The sequence below is a fragment of the Corvus brachyrhynchos genome, unplaced genomic scaffold (genome assembly GCF_000691975.1).
Source record: "Corvus brachyrhynchos isolate BGI_N302 unplaced genomic scaffold, ASM69197v1 scaffold434, whole genome shotgun sequence".
Classification (NCBI taxonomy): Eukaryota; Metazoa; Chordata; class Aves; order Passeriformes; family Corvidae; genus Corvus; species Corvus brachyrhynchos.
The window spans coordinates 1,763,368-1,778,768 of NW_008238372.1; the positions used below are offsets into that span (position 1 = coordinate 1,763,368).

Here is a 15,401-nt window from a genome sequence, read left to right on the forward strand (position 1 = left end):
AGGGAGTGGGCCCGGCCCCAGGCTGCCAGAGCTCCAGGAGCGTTTGGGCAGCGCTGCCAGGGATGCCCAGGCTGGGATTGTTGGGGGGTCTGTGCAGGGACAGGAGGTGGAATTTGATGATCCTTGTGGATCCCTTCCAGCTCAGGAAATTCCATGATTCTGTGAAAATCTGTGCTCAGCTTTCTGCTGTGGTTTGAGACTGAGGGTGGTGTTAACGCTCTCACTGACTGCAGGCCTGAGAACAGAACCTGTGGGGAACAAATTACTTGTGTCTTAGGAAAGCTGGAAAGATTTGCTAAGGAACAGCAAGAAAAAGATTTTGTGTCCTTTGTGTCTTCATTCCTATGGCAAACAGAGTTCATGAACCGCCAAGCTGGTGGTGCCTCAAGAAAAGAAATTAGGAAAGTAAAAGAAAGGGAGAAGACATTGGAATACTTGGCTGCTGGAGCTGGAAATGGGAATCATTTAGGTTGGAAAAAACCTTCACGATCATTGAGTCCAGCTTGAGGCTGTTTCCTCTCATCTTGTCACTTGTTCCCTTGTTACCCAAGGATTTCCTGCGTCTCACTGAAAGGGTCTTTTTTATGGGAGGCTTTTGAGATCACACTTTATATGCATTAAAGCAAAGCAGTGGAATTCTGGATCAATAACTGATAGATTTCTTCACTTCTTAGATATCCAGACTGCTACAGAAGGATGCAGAGCAGGAATCCCAGATGAGAGCTGAGATCCAGACCATGAAGCAGGAGCTTGCCACCATCAGTATGATGGATGAGTTTGCCAGATACGCCCGGCTGGAAAGGAAGATTAACAAAATGACTGACAAACTCAAAACCCATGGTACAGTTCCATGTCTGCTCCCTTTTCCAAAAGGAAAAGCATTTTCTGGTTCTGAAAAACATTCTGTCAAGAGTGGTTTCTGTTTTAAGTATTTGTCTTTCAAACTTGCCTTCCTTCCTTCCTTCCGAATTCCTTCCTTCCTTCCTTCCTTCCTTCCTTCCTTCCTTCCTTCCTTCCTTCCTTCCTTCCTTCCTTCCTTCCTTCCTTCCTTCCTCTTTGTTGCATGCATTCGTTGTTCAAACTTGCCTTCCTTCCTTCCTTCCTTCCTTCCTTCCTTCCTTCCTTCCTTCCTTCCTTCCTTCCTTCCTTCCTTCCTTCCTTCGCTTCCCTGTGTAATTATTTATTCTTTCTGAGTGATGCTGATCACTGAGTCCTGTTTTGAGTAACTTAAGAAAGAAACGACATAACTACAGAATACAGAACTGGCAGTTTGTTGCAGAAGGGTGTTTTTAATATAGCTGTAAGTCATTTGGAAAGAGATTTTTAAACAGGGTAATGTCCGGCCTTCATCAGTGAAATATTAAAGAAATTACTAATTCTATGTCATTCTAATTCACTATTAGAAGTAATTGAAAGTCGTATTTTTTTTCTTTAACAGTGAAAGCACGAACTGCCCAATTAGCCAAAATAAAGTGGGTCATAAATATTGTATTTTACATATTGCAGGTAAGTAAGTGTTTTGTTATGGATACAACTTAACCCAAATCCTCAGCAGTGTTTCAGTTCTCTCCTGGTTTGTTGGCCAATGACTCAGGGCTCCCCCAGCACAGGGAGGACATGGAGCTGCTGGAGAGAGGCCAGAGGAGGCACCAGGATGAGCAGAGGGATGGAGCAGCTCTGCTGGGAGGAAAGGCTGCGAGAGCTGGGATTGTTCAGCCTGGAGAGGAGAAGCTTTGGGCTGAGCTCAGTGTGGCCTTGCAGGGCCTGAAGGAGCTGCAGGAAAGCTGGAGAGAGACAATTCCCAAGGCATGGAGGGCCAGGAGCCAGGGAATGGCTTCCCAGTGCCAGAGGGCAGGGCTGGATGGGAGATTGGGCAGGAATTGTTCCCTGGCAGGGTGGGCAGGCCCTGGCACAGGGTGCCCAGAGCAGCTGGGGCTGCCCCTGGATCCCTGGCAGTGCCCAAGGCCAGGCTGGACATTGGGGCTTGGAGCAGCCTGGGACAGTGGGAGGTGTCCCTGCCCATGGAAGAGGTGGCACTGGATGAGCTTTAAAGTCCCTTCCAGCCTAAACCATTCAAAGATTCCAATGACACAGAGCTTGTCAAACAGAAGGAGTTTCTGGAACTGGAAGGGAGATGCTGCTGATAAAGTCTGGTAGTGGAGGATGGAAGGAGTTTGGACTTTAATCACTGGGGGTTTTTTTTTAATGAATGACACCAAATCCAGGGAAGTTCTGCTACATGTAAATATAAATCTGGTTTTGAAAACAAAATACGCTTGTGGAGTTCTGACTTGCTGCCGAAGAATTTTCTGCTAACAAGGATGGCAGTGGTCAGCCTGAAGATTTCTTTAGGGGACTGTTAAAGTGAGTTGCATCTGTGGCAGGCAAAAATTTAGGCTGAAAAGAGTCATCAGAATTTTACAGGTGCTGTGAGTGTGTTTGCTGGGCTGGAACCAGGGTCTTGAAAGAAAACAAGTTCTCACTGCTACCTCCTAATATTGTGTATAAATTTAAGGTCATACTGAATCTAAAAATATTTTGAAGAAGATAAAATAACAAAAAACCAATTCCCTTTCATCAGAACTCATTATTTGCTGTTTCCAAATAGCACTGGGAATGTACTTTGATGTGTATTATTATCCAAACTAATAAAAATGTCCATTCCAGGCTGCCCTGATGATCTCTCTGATCTGGAAGTACTACTCTGAGCCAGTCACAGTGCTTCCAAGCAAATGGTTGGCTCCCCTGGAGCGCCTGGTGGCCTTCCCTACAGGAGTGGCAGGTAAGGAAAAGGACATTCCCAAGCCCCAAAGCATCCATGGATTAACAGCAACTCCCAGAGCACAGTGGGGAGTTCAAATATTTGAGCAGCTCTTCCCTGTGTGCTCAGTTCTGGTTTCTTGAACTGATCATGAAATTTTGTCATCTTTATTTCCACCCAAACAGATCATTGCCCTTATCTGTATTGAACAGAGCCTGGGGAAGATTTAAATTAGAAAATCAGAAAATCACCCAAAAGGGAGTTTTCTTCACAGGTGTGCTATGAACTGCTGTGTACTTAAAAAACAACTGATAGCAATTTCAGAGGAAATTTACTTCTTACCTCTCTCAAATCCTAAATTTAGGTTCAAGCAAAGTGTTCTGTGACTTGCCAGATGTTTTCTCTTGGGTCCATAGCAGATGGTTTTAGCTGTGGGGTGCACTCACATTTGTGTACTTGGTACTCTTTTCTCAAGATAAATGGGTATTTTTTTGGGACCAGCATGGATTTATCTCCCATCTCTTGAAGAGACCCTTTTGTATATAAAGAGTTTTGTTCCTGTTGGCCTCATGAATTCTGAGTTTCATTTTTTACACTTCCAAGGTTGTTTTCAGCTGCACAGGTGCCTCAGGGTTGTTGATCCAACAACTTCAATCATGGTTTCTCCCTCTTTTCCAGGAGGTGTGGGGATTACCTGCTGGCTCGTGGTCTGCAATAAAGTTGTAGCTATCATGCTGCACCCCTTCAGCTGAATGAATCCCAGCAATCCACAGAGTCCTCAACTGCATTTGCATCATCACGGTTTTAAATTAATTAAAAAAAGAAATAAAGGGGAGAGTTGTCTTTCATGAGACAAGGTCTGAGACAATCCCTGTTACTCCACTTGGATATCAGTCAGTATTCCTTTTGATTTCTCTTCCCAGAGTTTGTCTTTCAGTTTTGAAAGAACAGCATTGCTGGTTATAGAACCTCATTTTGGGTTTATTCATGGCAGAACCATAAGGTTTTGTCATGGTTTGTTGTCACCAACATCTAAAAGTGTTGGATTTGTGGTTTTAAATTGGAAATGCGCTGGCATTAGGAATCAGTTTGGGAGCTTGGCTGTTTCTTTGCTGTAAAATGTCGTAGCTTCACCCCAAGGTGGGATCATGTCTGGTGGTGCCAGAGGGCAGAGGGAGGTGGTTTGGTTGGCTTGGGGCAAAACGGTTTCCTTGTGATTTTTTTACCCCAAAATTGGAATATTCTTGGGCTCTGCTAAAAAAATAGATGTGTTTAATCGGGATTTCATCTCTTAAGAGGCTCCTTCAGCTGCCAAACACAGGCTGCTGTCAATGAAGCAGAAGACAGTGCTGTTCCTGCAGAGGTGGTGCTGGTTTAGCTTCCCACTCTGGAATTCCCACAGAGGAATGATCTGTTCTGCTGTTCCAGGGCCTTTGCCTCCCTGCAGGAAGGAAGGGGCCAGGAACCCTCCAAAATTGGCACTGCCTTTAAAAACCAGTTCAAAAGGTCATGTTGTGTTGTGTGTGTATATGGATTAAATGGTTTTTGTTTGGTTTTTTTAATGTTAATTTAAAAATCGGGATTTTGTATTGGGGATGCATTTAGCAAACATAAAAATAAATATCAAGGAAAAAATGTTGTGATTGAATGTGATGTATAATTGTGATTTTATTAAGGAAATAAAGCTTTTCAACCCATCTTAGGTTTTCTCATCACTTTTTTAATGTTAACTGCAGTTTTTCTAAAAAACCCACAAAAACCCCACAAAACCCCCAAACAAACAAACCAACCCAAACTGACAAACCAAACTCCAAACTCACCAAAATCCACGCCAGAACAACCCCCCCCATGTTTGTGCATGAGGAAATACTGTTTGAATCAACTGAACTAATTTATTTTTTTATTTTTCTAAACTTTTGAAATGTTGCTGCAAGCAAGTTCAGCTCTGGATGTCTTTATGCTCTTCAAAAGCTTTTGCAGTGTAATTTTTGCAGTTTTTTTCAAGTGCTACTGCCTTTAAAAATTAACAGAATACCCCTAATTTTTCTGAACTTCACATTAATTTAGCAAGTATTTCATTAATTACTGTGAGGAACAAAACACAATCCTCCTCCCCTTGCTTACATAACCTTAAACAAGGATTTTTAGAGGCTTTTTGGGAACTGGCTATGCCTGACTTCTCCAAAACAATACTTTCCTCTTGCACATTCATCTCTGGATGTCAGCTGGGGAAGTTACCAGGCAAACTGCTTTGATAAGTTCTAACAGTGGGAAAGAATGAGGCTTTAGAGGTTTCTAATGCTCGTGAAAACAATGTAAGAGCAAATTATTTTTATAATCTGTGAATTCTGGAAGCTGTTTGGGGAGTGAAGGAACTAAAAAATGTTTTCTTTAATGGCATTGTTGGTCCTTGTCCAACAGTGGACCTTATGAAAGCAGGCTGACAACCACCCAGCTTCCAAATTCCAGCTCTTTGGGAATGCAAAAACCTGGAAGTTACCAAACAAGGACTAACTTTCACCTGGTAACAGGTAAAAATGTTAAAGAATTTTTAATACAACACATTTTCAGGGATACACAGCAAGCACAGAATGTTCTTTTGTTGTTCTGGAAAAATCATGGAAAGCAATTGCCAGCGCTTGTAAGGTTTAATAAACATTTAATGAAAATAAAATGTTTTTTAACAGTCTTAATGTTGAAATTTTCTAAAGGTAAATTGATGTACTTAACTATCAGAAATAATTAGTGTATTCTCAGGAGGTTGTTTTAACGAGGAGCATTGGGCTCTTCCCACTCCGACCCCGTCACGGAGTTTGGGATTTGCCTTGTGCCCCCCCCACATCCCTCCCGTGTCTGCCCTCGCCCCTCTGGTGCTGGACCCTGCGGGGTTGTCTCCTTGCAAACAGCCCTCCCCAAAGAGCTCCTTCATCGGGTCTTTCTTCCTCTCAGCCAGCGTCAGGAGGCTGCAGCGCTGCGCTCCAGAGGCGCTGTCCTGCCTGGCCACGGCGATTTGCCCAAAAGAAGGTTCATAGGCCCCGAAGGAGATTTTCCCTCTGGACCCAGCGGTGTCCCTGCAGCTCTGGCCCGCCTGTCTCTGGCTGCACAGGCTGCCTGCTTTGGATTTGGTACCTGATGTGTGAACCCCCTGGTGCAAATTCTCAACGGCTTCTGAGAAGATGTATTTACTTTTCAGCCTAGCAGGGATTTTCTTTGGAATTGCGCCTTCACTCCTGGCTTTCTTCTTTTGCTGCTCATCTGGTTTTTTCTCTTCTTTTTCAACTTCTTCCACTGCATCTCCCTCTTGATTGTTCTCTTTTACTCTGTCACTTTCAGGATTTTGTTCAGTTTTCATCAGAATTTTCAACTCCTGTTTGAGAAACTCTGTCTCTTTTTCCATTTCTTTCAGAAATTCTGAACAAGCACGTTCTTCCATCAGTAGTTTGCCCCCTGAAATATTGTGGGGTTTAAGAACATGAAGAGTTATGAAGCCTTAAAGAGAGCAAGTATCACATCCTTATTTCACTGTTCCAGTTATTATTGATGGTACTTCAAATACTATTTATAATAAATACAACAGGGTGGGGCACGATCTAAGCAAGATCATTCTGCACTGAATCGAGGTTAATCTCTTTACTTTTTTCATGATGTTGATTTAATTAAATGAATTTAGCTGCAATTACAATCAGTGATGGCTAAATACAGTGCCAGAAAGGTCATGTACAATGCAACAGAGAAATCAGGTGAGATCTGAACTCTAATCGTCATTTTCTGATTTTTAAGTGGAACTTAGAGATATGAGTGATTTCCTTTCCCTTAATTCACAACAGAGTTGCTTGTGTGGAGCAGAATATACAGCAACTCTCTCACCTGGAAATGAGGGGGCTCCACTGTTCAGCAAAGGAAAAGGAATGTGTGTACAGTAATGCCATTTATCTGTGCAGGGGACGACTTGTAATGGATCCTGTGCTCTGCAGAGACTCACAGAATACCCCCAAAATGAGACGTAATCCAAGCTTTGAGGAGAAATAAGAAGTTTCAGGAACTAAAAAAGCCAAGGAAGGCTTCAATAAAAGTCTAATATCAATGAGAGAAACTCAGATTTCACCGATTTTTCAGAGATTCATAGGGAGCATCTGAAGACTTGTGTTTTCTGTCAGTTTTAAAAGGGCATTTCAAAGACAATTGATGAGTTTGGTTATCTGGGGGCCTCTGCAAAGGCCGCAGGCTGAAAAGGAAGAGTACAAACCTCAGGAGTTAACACATCCCAGCTTCCAGGCTCCAGGAAGTGCCCAGGCATCACCTGTTTCACCTGAGTAAATGTGTGACCTGGAGGCCTCCTGCCACTTGTGACATATTTAGAATGATGGCACTCAGACCTTTGCTCTTCCTACAAGCCTTAATGGAAAAACCAGGAATATTTCCAGAAAGAAAAACTTGGATAAGTGAACAGCACTGGGTTTTCTTCCCTCTGTTTTACAGAATTTCTTCAGAATAAAGATGTTTACAGATGAGTCCCCTGTATGTAAATTTTCCATGAGAACACAGTGGCTGAGATTGACATAAAATCTCTTTACAGGGATCACTGTGATGAGGAGATGCTTCCCAGCCCTTGCAGTCCTTTTCCTTTCCCAGCCATGGAAAAACACCTTCACACCAGCTGTGATGAAGATTCCCAGATATCCCTTTGAGATCAGTGTTTGATTAGTGTGGATTAACAACTCTTAATTATCCTGTTACAGACAGAACACTGAATTTCTATCAGCCTGACCAGGAAGTACTTTGGGAAGAACAGCAGGATGGAGATGTCACATCCTGCAGAGCAGCTCTGCTGTCAGTGCAGCACCACCAGCAGCTGCATTTTCCATCCCAAATGGTTCTGTGCCTTCAGTGACACTTCATACATCATTTGGAACCAGTTCCTGTCAGCCAGGTGCCAGTTAATGGCTGTCAGACCACATAAATTACCAGGACTTCTGTTAATTTGCAAAGATCAGGTGAGTTTCTGAGAGAAATGTTGAACATACCTCTGTGTGTCCTGTTAGAAGTTTCTGGCACTGGTATTTTCTTAGTTGCTTTCTTTTCTTTTCTACACTGGGCATTTTCCTTTGCTTTACCTTCTTCACCCTTATCTTCTGAAGGCTTTTTCTCCTACAATTGGCCATTAAAGATAAAAATAATGAGGGAATGCTTGTTTAGTGACTTTTAAAAGAACACAATCAGTGCAATACTTATAAAAAGATTAGGAATTTCTATTGCTGTTACATTCTTATTTTGCGTCACAGCATCTTTTCTGTACTGTAATTACACTCATCCAAGGTGATGGATCAGGCTATCCAGGCATATTCCTGCAACTTAGGGAACAAGATACACCTTGGCTGAGAGTTTAAACAGGGGATTGGGTTTGGATCCAGATCTTTCCCACCTTTTTTAGCTGGATTGGATTTTTTTCTGTTTCCTGGTGCTGAGACAGCAGCAGCTCTCTAAAACTCTCTTTATCTACTTGTACTGATCTGTCTACTCTCAGACCTGTTGAATAGGACAAGCATTAGCAACACAGTAATTTCTGGAATTAGGTTGTTGATATAAATAAAAGATATCTCTGACAACTGACAATATGTGACCAAGAATTTAAACGTTTTTTAATGCATATCTTAATGCCCTTGAATAAAAGAAATTATTTTTTCTGCCCAAACTATAAATGCTGAAACTGGAACAGAAACAGCAACCTGGACTTCTGAGCCTTTTTATCTGTACATCACTACATCCTAAACATACTTACATGCATAAATATATATAAAAATATACTACAAAGTCCTGTTCAGACAGAACATGTACAGTCAGACAGGTGTGTCTATGCTCCAGAGCCCACATGGGCTCAATTTTTGGTTCCATTCTAGTGTAAATTTGAGAGGTCTTCTATGAAGCCTCAGAGTTCAGTTTCCTAAACGTGGATCTTTATGGAAACCAGCTCATCATGGGAAATGTTTAACACTGTTTGAAATATCTATGGTCTTTGGAAGAGATTCCAAGGGGAGTGACTGAATGAGACATTTAAAGAAATAGCTGGATATGAGATGGAGAAGATTAGTACATTGTCCCTTTACTGTATTTTTGGAATAATTTTGACATGAACACAGCAGCTGAGAAAGTTGCTACAACCACAACAGCAAAAACGGGATCTTACCCACATCCACATTGGCCCTTATTCCCAGTTTTGAGCTCAGAAATCAAAGGATAAAATGCATAAAAATGATGCCATCCCAGTGCTCGCAGTTGGGCGGTGAAAGGGACGCTGGTGACCAGTCTGGAATGGCTCTGATGCTGCGGGGGGAATTGGCTCTCCCAGCTGCTCCAGGAGTTTTCCCAGCCGGATCCGCGAGGCGTTTCCCGGGATCGGGACTAGGGGGCGCTGCACCCCCAGGTGAGCCGCCGCCACCTGCCCGCGCCCCGCTCCCAGCCCGAGCTCCTGGAATTCAGGGCTCCATCCAATAAATCCATTCCGGTTACGGGCGCAGAGCTTTCGGACCGCCCGAGGAAGCCTCCCTACAGCCATTTATCAGCAGTGTTAAAAGACCCAGCTCCAAATTTCAGGATTTGTTTCCTGATGGCTAAAAAAAAATTTTTGTGGATGTTGACGAGAAAATAATGACCTGAAAAAGCAACTCTTTAGGAATCTGCTAAAGGAAAATTCAAGTCAAGAGTGAAAAGGAAAACAAGCTGTCAGCAATTCCAGCTCTGGGTTTCCAAATCCATTGACTGGCAGAGAATGAAACCTTTATTGTAAAAATTCCAGAGGATCGAGCAACTTTGCTTGGAAGTTTTCATTACAAAGTATCATGTCTCTCTCCAGCTAAGCTCCCTTATCTTGCTTAAAGGAAAGAAGAATATTTAATTATTTAAATACTAACAGCGATTTAAGTACCATAATTGAATAGCAATATTGTACAAGGCCATAGGTGAGTAAAATTTTTAAAAATGGTAGTTATGTGGTGTAACTGAAACAGGAATTCAGAGTTTCATAAAAAAAAAAGTCTGACTTGGGAATATGATTTTTTCTTAATTTTCCACCTTGAATTGCCAATCTTTTCCCTGTAGATCATGGCAGTTAAGGCAGAGTTAATGGGTTTGCAAAGGCAATGAAGAGGAAAGAAATAAGCAACTGAGTGTGATAAGATTTTGTACTGCTGCCATAACTTGAGGAATTCTGTGAGCAGCATTTCCAGCAGACACTTTGCTAAGTGCTCTTTGGTACCCCTATGAAGGAAGTCCTGATTTCTGCTTCAGTTTAGGAGCAGGAATATCTGATCAGTGTTTTAAAGAGGTGCCTTACCCAGGGAAGTCCATGTTCAGATCATTCAATCCTAAATTCTGGGCGTACTTGAGGCAGACTGGGGCATCTCAAATAGGGCTGGTTGGCTTTAATCAGCTGAATCCCACTCCAGGCAGCTGCCCTTGGAATGTTGGATAGCCAAGGCTGCATGTAACAGATATTTCTCCCCAATATCTATCTGAGCATCCATGTGAAAGAAATACTCTAAAGAGCTCTTTCTTCCTTGGTAGAACTTAAGTTACATTGTTCTTTTCTATCGTTCCAGCCTTTAACCTTCCTAAACCTTTTCAGCCCATACAAAAGCACTACTTTGGCATTTAATTCGGAATATACCTCCCCGTTCTGAAAGAGTGGAAGTGTCCTTTAACTAAACAAAAGGAAGATGATTACAGATGTACTTTGGTCATTAGGTATCCAGTCACTTCTGTCCCTCAGGGCTTTTGGCATCCGATTTGCATAAATATTCCTTATGTAAAGTTGCCGATCCTTTTCCTAAGAAGAAAGAGACACAATTAAGCTTCCAATATGCATTAAAAATTACTCCCTAGCAACTCAATTTTCCCATGCTGGGTGAAACCCATCAGGGATTTCACCTTTTGCCAGACCCACGTGGTGGCTTTGTCTTTTACATTTTTTCCAGACTAAATATTTTTTGCCTTTACTTCCTCTTTTTTTGTTGATTTTTTCTTTAACACATTTACTCAGTGCCCTTGTCAAGTGCTCAGTTGTTCCACAACCTGTTGCTCTGGTGGTGACATAAACTCCAGAGGCACATTTTGATATTTATTTAGCAAGATTCCTCTTTCCTTAATGAAATCTTCCTTAAAAACAGAAGACAAATCTCAGTAACACTCTCACCACACCAGTTTTCAGTGGGAAAAAAGAGGAGCTTCATTTACTTAGGAAAATTACAAATTATCCTGGAAGTGGAATGGCCTGAAATAAGACAGGTGCCTAAAACTATGAATTTGTAAGGATAAACTCTGTTCTGGCACAGAAATAAGGTTAATAACCATGTCTGGTCTTCTTTGTGCAAATCAATAGAAGATTTTGTGGATCTAAATAGAAAATTCCGAGACCTGGAAACACAGAAAACTATGTGGAAAAAAGATGAAATAGAACTATTTTAGAGAAGTGTTAAGGTGAGAACTCTACTTTAGAATAATTTGCATTTGGGGACAGTTTTATATTAGTGGCCTGAGATTACAATTGTTCTCATCTCCCAGTTCTGCACATCCAGGAGGAGATCAGACTCTGACAGGGAAATAGCACTGCCAAGTACCAGAAGGAAACTTCTGCACCTGACACACAGGGAAGAGGGATAAATAACACCCCTGTGCAGAAATCTAAACCTCCATGAATCCTCAGGAATTGCCTGTCCTGCCCTTCACAATATCTGGGAAAACTCCCCTTAATGTCTTTCACAGACATTTGATTCCATTTGGGAAGAGAAAACTCCCCCATGGGATCACCTTGACACAGAAATGCATAAATAAATGTATTTTAACTGTGTTACAGACACAATTATGAAAAAGCCACAAGGGATTCCAGGTTTTCTGGAATATGTACTGGTTTTATTCATTACAACTCACATGACATCCCATTCCTGGCAGTTTTGGTTTCATTTCCTTTTAGTTTTCCTGTATGTTTGATTTACAAGTAAGTATTACAGAAAGTGCTGAACTGGACCTATTTGTCCCAAAAACATTTGTCTAAAAACAAAACTGGAAATTGAGCGAACTCTTGAAACATTTCCATGCAAAGGTCTAGTTTTGCAGGTTGTAATATTTGGCTCATTTTGATTTGTTTCTGTGAGGGAGCTCCTTTAAAGTGAGTAGATTAATCTATTTGACCCAGAAGTAGCAAAATGGTAGCACATTGGTGTGGATTTGGGTTCAATTTCTGAGGCATTAATCTCTGTTTCAATTCATTATTGAACTATTTCTAACAAATAAGCCCTACAGTAATGCCAGAATTGGACATTTTTGGCTTTTTTAGTAGATACAGACTCAAGCAGGAAACCAAATTCCGTTAGTAAATACTATAAAAGAAGCAAAAGGAATAGGTAACATTAAATACTTGAATTTTCTTGTAGAGACAGAAGCCTGGATAAAATCTGGAATACCTTAATTTTTTGCTGAACAATGTGAATTTCCATTAGCAAGTTCTTTGTGATCATCCCAGCTTCCAGGAGTTTTTTACTCGCACTTGCCAGCTGACGACTAAAGGTGCTGTTGTTCAGCTTCATCTGCATTTCCAGACTCTTAAAAAGTGACAGATTTTACCATATGGATGGACTCAGTGTGACAGTTGAAAAATTTCAGTTCTTGACAGATTTAAAATGTAAGTGTGATAATATAAGGAAATTTAAGCTTATAATGATATATAATAACAGTTACTATCATTTAATTATAAATAATATTATAAATATATTGTAAACAATACATGAAATTATAATGAAGTATCTGAAAAATTGCTTTCAAAATAAGAAAAATATAATTTAAACCCTAATTTCACTAAGCAAAGGAAAAGGTTTTCTCATTTAATCACAAAAAATACATTACCTTTCTTTGGATTAATAATTACAACCGTCTTTGAGAAACATTAAGGCTTTCTATTCACAGAGACCTATGAACTGTGGCAGAATAAGGAGGCTTAGAGTAAATGAAAATTTGGTAATTTATTGGGTTCTTTATCTTCAGAACCCAGTGCCATGCACTGGAATTCTAAATCCTAAAACTGTAGGGTGGACACCCAACCCTGTGTGCTTTTTACAGCTGCTCATTAGGACTCCTGGAAACAGAAGGTTTTTAAAAGAGGGTCTGCATTCAGCTCTTAATATTTACACTTTCTCTTAAGATTTCCTGGCTCTTTATTTAATTCTGTGCATAACGGACCCCATAGAAATGAGAAATTAATTCCTGGAGGACCATGGAAATTTGACTCTTTCAGTTTTGTATTAAAAACTGTGTTCCTGTGTTTTTTGTGCCAGGGTCAGTGAGAGTAAAGAAACATGAGCTATTAAAAGGAGTTGAATTACCTCCTCTTAAACTTCCTTACACTTGGGAGAGCACTGGATTAAACAGCATCCAGTGTTACAGGATTATATCAGAACCATTCATGTGATAAGCAGCCAAAAATTTTCCACTACTCCTGCGCCAAAAGCTCTCCTGCTCAATGGTCCTTGTGACTCCCTCCCGATTTAGGATATTCTATGGCCCTATATTCCACAAATACAATTCTTTGCAGGCATTACCTGTATTCTCTCATCCTTTACTTCCAGTGTTTCATTAAGGACTGACAACCTGTGATCAAGTTCCTCTCTCTCTGCAAGAGCTTTGTCTTCTGACAGCACAAGCAAGGTCTTCAAATCACCTTTAGTTTTCCTCAGCTCCGCTTCAACTTTTTTGAGCTCCCTGGCTGTGTTTTTCTCGGCCTCCTGAGACATCTTCAGGAGTTCCCTTAGCTCCTTCATCTCGTTTCGATGCCCTGCTAGCAGCTCCTGCAAGTGGCTCTCTGCGTTGCAGTACCTGTCTATGGCCTTGGCGTGCTGGCGGTTGAGATCTTTCAAAGCCTGGTTCTCTAAGCTCGACGCCTCGATTTTTCTTTGCAAGTCAAATACTTCGTTCTTCAGCTCTTTGATTTTGTGCAGCCTGGCTGATGATATTCGCTGGGCTGTGGTGTTTTTGTCCTGGTAAACCACCCCGCTCTGCAGGGTTAAAAATGAGGAGTTCAAATACGAGGTTTTTGCAGCCGGCCATTTCTTCCCTCCTGCATTGAGATCAGAGCAAATGGGCATTGATACAGAGAAATAATTTGAGACAAGCCAATCCCTGTGTGCCTCTTCTGCTCACATAAACTCCTCCTACTACTTAACTACTCCTAAAATGCTCACCCAATGACATAATTGTGGTTTCTTTACAAAATGCCCCAAAACTCTGATGTTCACTGAGCAGCCTGGTCTAGGACAAGGTTCCCTGTCCACAGCAGGGAGTTGGAACAAGAGATCTTTAAGGTGCCTTCCAACCCAAACCATTCTAGGATTGTGTGATTCAAATAATTCACAGATAATTGCATTAAATATTTTATGTCTCTGTGTATTTCTGTGGCTGCAGCAGACCACAGCTAGCAGCCAATGGAAATAAATCAATGGAAATCAATTTTCAATCTAAGTTTTCTCCCTGTAAATCATGCACTTCACTAACATAGCCACAATCTGAGGAACCAAATTCAACCCATCAGGATCTACACCTTGAATAGGGGCATGGTAAGAAAACCCCAAACATCAGAGTATTCTACAGATCTGCAAGGATTCAAAAACCAACATGACCCCAACAGCACATGGTTAAAATCCCTGCAGCTGGGATTTCTAACCAGTTTTCTACAACTTTCCAGTCAGCTTTGAATTAAACTACATTTTTAATTAAACCTTAAATGCTCTTTGCATAGAACAGGTGTGCAGTTGTCTACATGGTTTCTAAACAACAGCTGAAAAAAATATATTCATGGGCTACTTCTCAGTGTGTTGTTTCCATTTCCCTCTCCTTATGGCCAGGATTTTGTGTGAATTACTCTAATTTTCTTTTCCTGAAGCAGAATTAGAATTTAAAAACAGTCAAGACTATAAATCTGAGTGTGTTCCCCTCTTTCAGGCATATATTCAATTTTATTACAGCTCTCATGGCATTTCAGGAAGTATTTTGCTGAAAAATTTATTATAATTTATAGATCACCTCATATTTTATGGATAAAACAGGTGAGGTCCTGACTGAAAAAACCACCAGAATAAAAGGATAGATCTTTCCAAGAATTTCTGTTGAATCCAATGTTTTCTGTAACACAATTCCACTGCAGGAAAACTACAATAAGACCACAAATATTGCCACACAAGTATTTACAAAATTACATTATTTTACTATTTTATTTTGCCAGAATGGACTGAGAGGATGGAAAAGAAAAGGGCAAATACCTTCCTGCAAAAGCTGTCAGAAGTACTGTGAAATGTATTTAATTTCCAGTAGTCATGGACAAGCAAAAATAAACACTTTATCCAAATGATGTATGCCATCTACAAATATATACAATAAAGTATCCACCACAGGTAGAGGTCAACAATGATTTTTTGCTGACTAGATTTAAAAAATGTCATTATTTTTTCTGGTCTGCTAGTTTCTTGCCAGTATAACTTCTTGACAGCAGCATATAATAACAGAGATTATAACAGAGACAATCAGTGGCTCTTCTCTTGTTCTTTTGATTGATTTCCATCTTGTAGCTTTGGTAAATCAAGAAAAAATTTTGAAGCTCAGC

At 40.8% G+C, this 15,401-nt stretch overlaps 2 protein-coding genes across 2 annotated transcripts in view; one reads left to right on the forward strand and one right to left on the reverse strand.

Annotated features, from left to right (window-relative positions):
* WRB (tryptophan rich basic protein) overlaps window positions 1–4,459 on the forward strand; it is a 5,634-nt gene extending 1,175 nt beyond the window's left edge. Inside the window, exons 2-5 of the mRNA XM_008635300.2 lie at window positions 675–840; window positions 1,439–1,506; window positions 2,668–2,782; window positions 3,440–4,459. Of these exons, the coding sequence (XP_008633522.1) occupies window positions 717–840; window positions 1,439–1,506; window positions 2,668–2,782; window positions 3,440–3,513 (381 nt within the window). The 5' untranslated portion in view covers window positions 675–716 and the 3' untranslated portion in view covers window positions 3,514–4,459. The remainder of the gene's footprint in view (window positions 1–674; window positions 841–1,438; window positions 1,507–2,667; window positions 2,783–3,439) is intronic.
* A 1,106-nt stretch (window positions 4,460–5,565) lies between these two features.
* LCA5L (LCA5L, lebercilin like) overlaps window positions 5,566–15,401 on the reverse strand; it is a 10,669-nt gene continuing 833 nt past the window's right edge. Inside the window, 7 exon segments of the mRNA XM_008635309.2 lie at window positions 5,566–5,697; window positions 5,700–6,208; window positions 7,786–7,909; window positions 8,184–8,287; window positions 10,490–10,583; window positions 12,217–12,354; window positions 13,348–13,862. Of these exon segments, the coding sequence (XP_008633531.1) occupies window positions 5,566–5,697; window positions 5,700–6,208; window positions 7,786–7,909; window positions 8,184–8,287; window positions 10,490–10,583; window positions 12,217–12,354; window positions 13,348–13,862 (1,616 nt within the window).